Source organism: Rhinolophus sinicus, chromosome 16 (assembly GCF_057876585.1).
Source record: "Rhinolophus sinicus isolate RSI-liver-muscle chromosome 16, RSI-T2T, whole genome shotgun sequence".
NCBI lineage: Eukaryota > Metazoa > Chordata > Mammalia > Chiroptera > Rhinolophidae > Rhinolophus > Rhinolophus sinicus.
In genome coordinates this window covers 11,056,667-11,063,670 of record NC_142516.1, presented here as the reverse complement: position 1 = coordinate 11,063,670, position 7,004 = coordinate 11,056,667, and the positions used below count along the sequence as shown (strand labels likewise).

The 7,004-nt window shown below is 41.8% G+C and overlaps 1 protein-coding gene across 1 annotated transcript; it reads left to right on the top strand.

Annotated features, from left to right (window-relative positions):
• The first annotated feature begins 5,651 nt into the window (after positions 1–5,651).
• LOC109439289 (olfactory receptor 1M1-like) lies at positions 5,652–6,596 on the top strand. Its single transcript, XM_019719554.3, has one exon. It carries the CDS (start codon positions 5,652–5,654, stop codon positions 6,594–6,596), a length of 945 nt encoding a protein of 314 aa, XP_019575113.3.
• The last annotated feature ends 408 nt before the right edge of the window (positions 6,597–7,004 follow it).

Genomic DNA, 7,004 nt, shown 5'->3' with positions numbered 1-7,004 from the left:
AAATACAAAAGGTGAAAAACAAAAGATTTGTGGAAATAACATAGAATATCTTTATATTAGGTTGGCTCAAAAGTAATTGTGGTTTTTGCAATTATTTTTAACCTTTTAAACAGCAATTACTTTTGCACCAACCTAATAGATTTGGCCAGATTCAAACAAAACACAAAAAGTACTAATTAATTATTGTGGAAAAAATAGAGAAATTGGACTACGTTAAATTTATGTTCATCAAAATATATCATTTATATCATTTAGATAGTGAAAAGGCAACTCACAGAGTAAAAGATGGATAAATAAATACCATCTATTTATTTATCCATCCATCCATCCATCCATCCATCCATCCATCCATCCATCCATCCATCTTCAACAAAAAAATAAAATCCAGAATATATAAAAGATTCTTCACATCAATTTTGAAACGGGAGAAAATTCAATACAAAAATAAACAAAAGATTCAAATAGCTATTTCACACAAGAAGCCATTCAAATGACCAATAAACCCACTTAATGCTGTTCAGATTCATTAATATCAAAGAAATAAAAAGTAAAACCACCATGAGATACTATTACACACCTACATACATGGCTAAAATTTAAGACTACCAATCTAAGGCTTACTGAAGATGTGGAACAACTGAAACCATCTTATACCACAAAGGGGACTATAGTGTTTCCCCTTATCTGTGGGGGATACAGTCCCAGACCCCCCTGTAGATGCCTGAAACCTCAGATGTACAGAACCCTACATGTACTATGTTTTTTCTTATGCACACATACCTATGATAAAGTTTAATTTATTAATTAGGCACAATAAGAAATTAACAACAATAATATAATAAAACAGAACAATTATAACAATATACTGTAATAAATGCTGTGTGAATGTGGTCTCTCTTTCTCAAAATATCTTATTGTACTCACCCTTCTTCTTCTTGTGATGATGTCAGATGATAAAATGCCAAAGCTATACCTGAATCTCTGTAATCATCCCTTACTTGCAGTAAGTGGCTTGGTGACACTCCTTTCAGGGGACCCCTTGTGAAGTCTTTGTGTAGGCTCAGTGCTTTCTGACACAACATGTTGTCATCAATCAGAACACGTTTTCTCTGCTCATGTTTTCCACCCACAAAGTTAATGCCTTTTCCATCTGAACCAAGCACTTATCACTCAGTGTGACCATTACTTTTGCAGTTTGAGGTGCGACTGCAAAACTAGCACCAATTTCTTTTACCTTCTTCACAATTTCATGGATAGACATTTTTTTCATACCATAGATCTTAGCAACCTCAGCATATGATTTTTTTTCTTTTCTTACTAAGTCTAAAACTTTCCCCTTTTTACTTAAAGGAAGCACCTTATGTCTTCTCTGTGGCATATCTGAATTGCCAGCATCACTCCTCTTGTGCTTTGGGGCCATTATTAAGTAAAATAAGGGTGATGTGAACACAAGCACTGCAATACTGAGATAGTCAATTTGATAACTGAGAAAGCTGCTAAGTGACTACCAAGTGGGGAACATATGCAGCATGGATACACTGGACAAAGGAATGATTCACGTCCGGCGGGGTGGAACAGAATGGCGAAAGTTCATCACGCTACTGACAACGGCATGCCATTTAAAACTTAGGAATTATTTCTAGAATTTTCCATTTAATATTTTCGGACTGTGGTTGATCTCCGGTAACTGAAACCATGGAAAGCAAAACTGTGAAAAGGGGGTAGTACTGTATATTTTGGTGTAAGCCCTCTGGAAGGCCATTGGATAGTATCTGTTGGTGTATTACTCATGTTGGTGTATGACTCAATTTCCATTCCTAGGTACGTACTCCAAAGAATTGCACATATATTTCTGTCACATTCTGTAAATGTTCTGTAAAAGATATTTATAGGAGTATCCACAGCAGTCCTATTCATAACACTCCCAAATTAGAAAAACCCTAAACGACCATCTATGTTATAGTGGATTAAAAATTGTGGTATGTTTACATAATGGAACAGAATGAAAATAAATAAACCAAAACCCACTAAATATTGATGAATCTTACAAACAAAATGGTGAGCAAAGTAAGTCAGACAAAAGTGATAAACTGATCTACATCACATTTAAGAATTTCTGTTCTACAAAAGACACCTTAGTTGCACTTGATGAGGATAATAACACACAGAAGGGTTAGAATATTGGCCAAAATATCTTGGGCTAAGACAATGTTAAGTTCAGATGAAGAAAGAGATGCCTTATTTCTGCTGTCTGCATTTGGATCTGTGACCCAAGTTCTTTCTTCTGGGTCACAGGTGGAAGTGAATAGGGCAACAGTAGAAGCTCAGAGCAGTGCCTCCTGAGGTGACAGCAAGGGGAACCCTCTGAGAGTCTGCAACTAGAACAGGAATCCCACTTGAAAATAGAAGTGCCCCTCCTCTCTTTAGGGATTTGGAGACCATTAGTCTCTGTTCCCACTAATGAGAACACTGGGGCCTCCGAACCTGGTAAATATTCCCAGCAGGAGCCCACTCAGGCCCTCTCAGCTCCATTTATCGCGGCTCCAGAAATCTACTCCACAGTTGCCTACAACACTGGGTTTCATTTCCATTACATAAAGGGAAGAGGCAGAGTCTCCAGATGGGGCTGTGATGTGAATTTGCCATTGTCCAGAGAGAAAGTGTCAAGGCTACAGAATCTCACTGCTCAATAACATCTGAGATTGGCTGAGATCAGTTGGGTAAGTACTGAATCAGATAAACCAGAGCTGAAGTCTGGGCTTTACTACTCACCAGTGTCTTCATTGGGACAATTTACTTCATCTCTTCATACCTCGGTTTCTTATCTGAAAAAGAGAGAGTTGATCTCATCAGATAGTGAAAACACAATGAAGTAGAACACTTTTAGCACAGTGCCTGGCAGGATGTTAGCAGTCAATACTTGTTAACTCTTCTTGCTGCTGTTGCTGTGATTATTGTGATGCTTTGTAATTTACCCACAGCTGACAGCTGACAGAGGTAAGACTGACACCCAGGTCTGTCTGACCCCAGAGTCTGCACTCTTGAGCCCTAAGTCATTCTGCTTCTTGTTACGGGCGGTGGCTGGGGGGGTGGGGGTGGGGGGGGGGAGTGGCGGGAGAAAGACTGAAGAGAATGAGATTACGCTGGGAAATCAGGAGGCAGCGACTCTGTGTTTCGGGAACGACACACCTCTTGACTGCTATTTTTCCAACTGTGTTCCAATGTTCTCTATGCAGATATATCTTAGTTTCTGTTCCGCTCAGCAACGGTTTACACAAGCGGCAGTGGGTAGAATGCTGCTCTTTTCCCAACTCTACGTGAACTTGTATTTCTACATGAACTTTTTTCTTAGGGTCCAAAATGAACTGGCTACATTCTCTTTATCACCAACTCCAAGTTTGGAAAAGACAACCTGACTGACTCAGTTTGAATCAGCTGATTCCATGGTTCAGTCACCTGTGGTCAGAGAGCCCGGGTCATGTTTCATGCAATTTATCATCTTGCTGTCTATTCTCTAGTCACACTGGTCTTCCCACAGGGGCCAGACCCTTTTTACTACCTTGGGACTTGCACATGCTCTGGAAAGTTTACATCCTTAGTCTTCTGTCTTCTATCCTGATACAGCTAATTACTATTAATAATTCAGGTCCTGAATTATATTTAACTTTCTCAAAGACTTTTTCTCTAATCTAAATTAGGCCCACCGATTCTTTCTCAGTGATACCACCGTGTCTGTCCTTTTCAATGCTAATCAGTTTCCGACTATATGTTTACTTGCTTAATTGATTATCGTCAGCTTCTCCAATAAGCTTGTAAGCACAGGGGCTGTGCCTGTTTTGATGAGCCTTAAATATCCAGTCCCCACAGGCATTCCTGGTATAAGGTAGGCAGTCAATAAATATATGAATAGATGAAAAACTACAAACGTGGCTCCCTCGACACACCGTGGAGGCACCTAAAGGATGGATCAACTCCATATAGTTACATTCCCAAAGTAGTTGACAAATGTCCAGAGCACCCACGAGAAAATAAATGTCTGCCTGCCTTATGAGGTAGAATTGCATAATGGACTAACTTCCAGGTTTGGTAGAAGAGAGATCTGAGTTTGAATAGTGACTTGTCCTCTTCTTAGCTGTGCTAGTCAGTTCACCTCTCAGAGCTCTGTTTCCTGATCTGAAAATGAAAGGTAAATATACTTGGCATAGAGGTTGTATGGAATAAATGCTAGACATCATTGGCACATAGTAAACACATCATAAATGATTTTATATCTACAATCCTGCACATATCCCCTGAAGCCTTTGACTTTTGCATTCTCTCCCCTTCTAGGAATAATAGTTTCCATACCTCCTGCCCTTCTCCTTTTAGTCTTCTCACGTTTCCGGGACATTCCAGGAATTCTGCCATTTGAGAAATATTCTAGGGATCATTTCTCTGATTCTCTCAACTATGTCATTTTTAAATAGCTCCAGTTGATAAAGGAAATCACCTTACTTCTTTCCTGTTTACTTCAGAGAATTTTAACTATTTCTACCTCTAGGCTGCAGCTGGAGGAGTGAAAATCCTTCTACTCTCGAGCCCATTCCACCATTTATGGTTCCGTGGGCAAGTCACTAAACTCCCTAAAACAGCCCAGATCCATCCACTTTACTCTGTCACCCTGCCCTGAATCCCGTATGTGTTTTCTTACTCCCCGCTGGCACTCGTATCCCTACAATCCTTCTCTCCACAGTAGCAGAATGATCTTCCCAGGCCATAGATCAGGTAATGACCGTCTGCTGCTTAAATGCCCACCATGCCCACAGGTCTCTGTGCTGAGAATGTGCACCAGGGTGAGGTGCCCGCCTCCTACCCGCCTCCCCAGCCTCCTCTCCTACCACTCGCCTTCGCTGACCATATTTGAGCCACACCTGCCTCCTTCCTGCTTCTCCAAGTGCATGGGCTCATCCCATGTTTGCACTCGCTGTCCCCTGCATGTGAAACACTCTCCCACCCAATTCTTTACTTGGCTGGCTCCTTCGTATCCATCCCTCCATAGTGAGTTCTTTGCTGACCACACATTTAAAGTAATCTGCTCGTCAGTCATCGCTATATTTCAGCATTTTTTAAAAAGTGTGTGTGCTTATTACATGACTCCTCTGGTGAGACTATCATCTACATGAGGGCAGAAACCTTGCCGTTATTTATTACCATTGTTTCTCTGGCACTTAGAGCAGGGACTTGCACATAGTAAGTACTCACTGAACGTGACATATAGTAAGTACTCATTGAAGGTGACACATAGTGACTATTCATTGAATGTGGCACATAGTAGGTACTCATTGAATGTGGAGACAATAAATGAATTAGTTCTGGGTGCTTCATCAGAGGCAGATTAGTAAAGAGGTTAAGATCACAGACTCTAAAGTCAGAATTGCCAGATTTAAACTTCACCTCTGTCTCTTTCTAAGAGACTCAGTTCCTTCATTAATAAAATGGGCATAATAATAACTATCTCATAGAGCTCTTTCAGGCTTCCATGAGATAATGCACAGCTATTCATATTCGATTCCATCTTTATGTTATGCCTTTGTTTCCATCGAGACAATATTAGGGCAGGAAAAGTTTCTGAAGTGTCATCCTCTGTTTTATTCCTTAGTTACACCAGCGGCATGAAACCAGGAAACCACACGTTCAGTGTCTCTGAATTCCTCCTCCTGGGCCTGTCTGAGCAGCATGAACATCAACCTCTCCTCTTTGGCCTCTTTCTGAGCATGTACTTGGTCACCGTGATGGGGAACGTTGTCATCGTCCTGGCCATTGGCTCTGATCCACACCTCCACACTCCCATGTACTTCTTCCTGGCCAACTTCTCCCTCACTGACCTGTGTTTATCATCTACCACAGTTCCCAGGATGCTGGTGAACATCCAGATCCACAGGAAAACCATCACCTATGCGGGATGCCTCTCTCAGATTCACTTCTTCCTGTGGTTCATTGGTCTGGATGTCTTCCTGCTGGCAGTGATGGCATATGACCGGCTTGTGGCTATCTGCTACCCCCTTCACTACACCTTGGTCATGAGCCCCAGATGCTGCTTCCTGCTGGTGGGCATGGCCCTCCTCCTCGCTCAGTCATACTCTCTAACCCACACCGTTCTCCTGGCTCAACTGTCCTTCTGCTCTGACAACATCATCCCCCACTTCTTTTGTGAACTTCTCCCCCTGTTGAAGCTCTCTTGTTCCAGTACTTACGCCAACCAATGTGTGCTGACATACTGGGGAGGGGCATTAACCATCTTGATCCCCTCGCTGATCATTATTTCTTATGTCCGCATTGTGGCTGCCATTGTGAAGGTCCCATCGGCAAGTGGCAAGTGGAAGGCCTTCTCCACCTGCGGCTCCCACCTCTCAGCAGTTTGTTTATTCTACGTGTCTGCTATTGGGGTCTACTTCGTTCCCTTCACTGCTGATTCCGCCAGCAAGAACAGGATGGCCGCGGTGATGTATGCTGTGGTGACACCCATGCTGAACCCATTCATCTATAGCCTAAGGAACAGAGACATGAAGCGAGCCTTGGGGAGACTCCTGAGTGGAAGGGCATGGCAATCTCCATGAGGCCAAAGGCATCATTTTGGGAATTCAGGGGAAATCAACTGACAGAGTTACCTTGGTATCTACGTCCAAATCCTGCATCTGCCACTTGTTAGCTTTCCAATCTAGGGCACATTAAATAACCTCACTGAGCCACAATTTCCTCACTTACAAAAGTGGGTAATAAAATATTCTCAATCACGCCATGTTTCTGGGAGGGTTAGAAGAAAAAATATCTGTCTATGTAAATTTACTCGTTCCAGGTTCTATGCTTAGATCTTCGTTATCTTCAGCAACATTGAACATCTTCTTTTGAGGTAAATATTTTCATTGTACAGAAGAGACAACAAAAGTTCAAAAAGGTTAAAGTATGTGCCTGAAGTTGCACAGCTAATAAGTGGCAAAGCCAGAATTTAAACCCAGATATCTGAT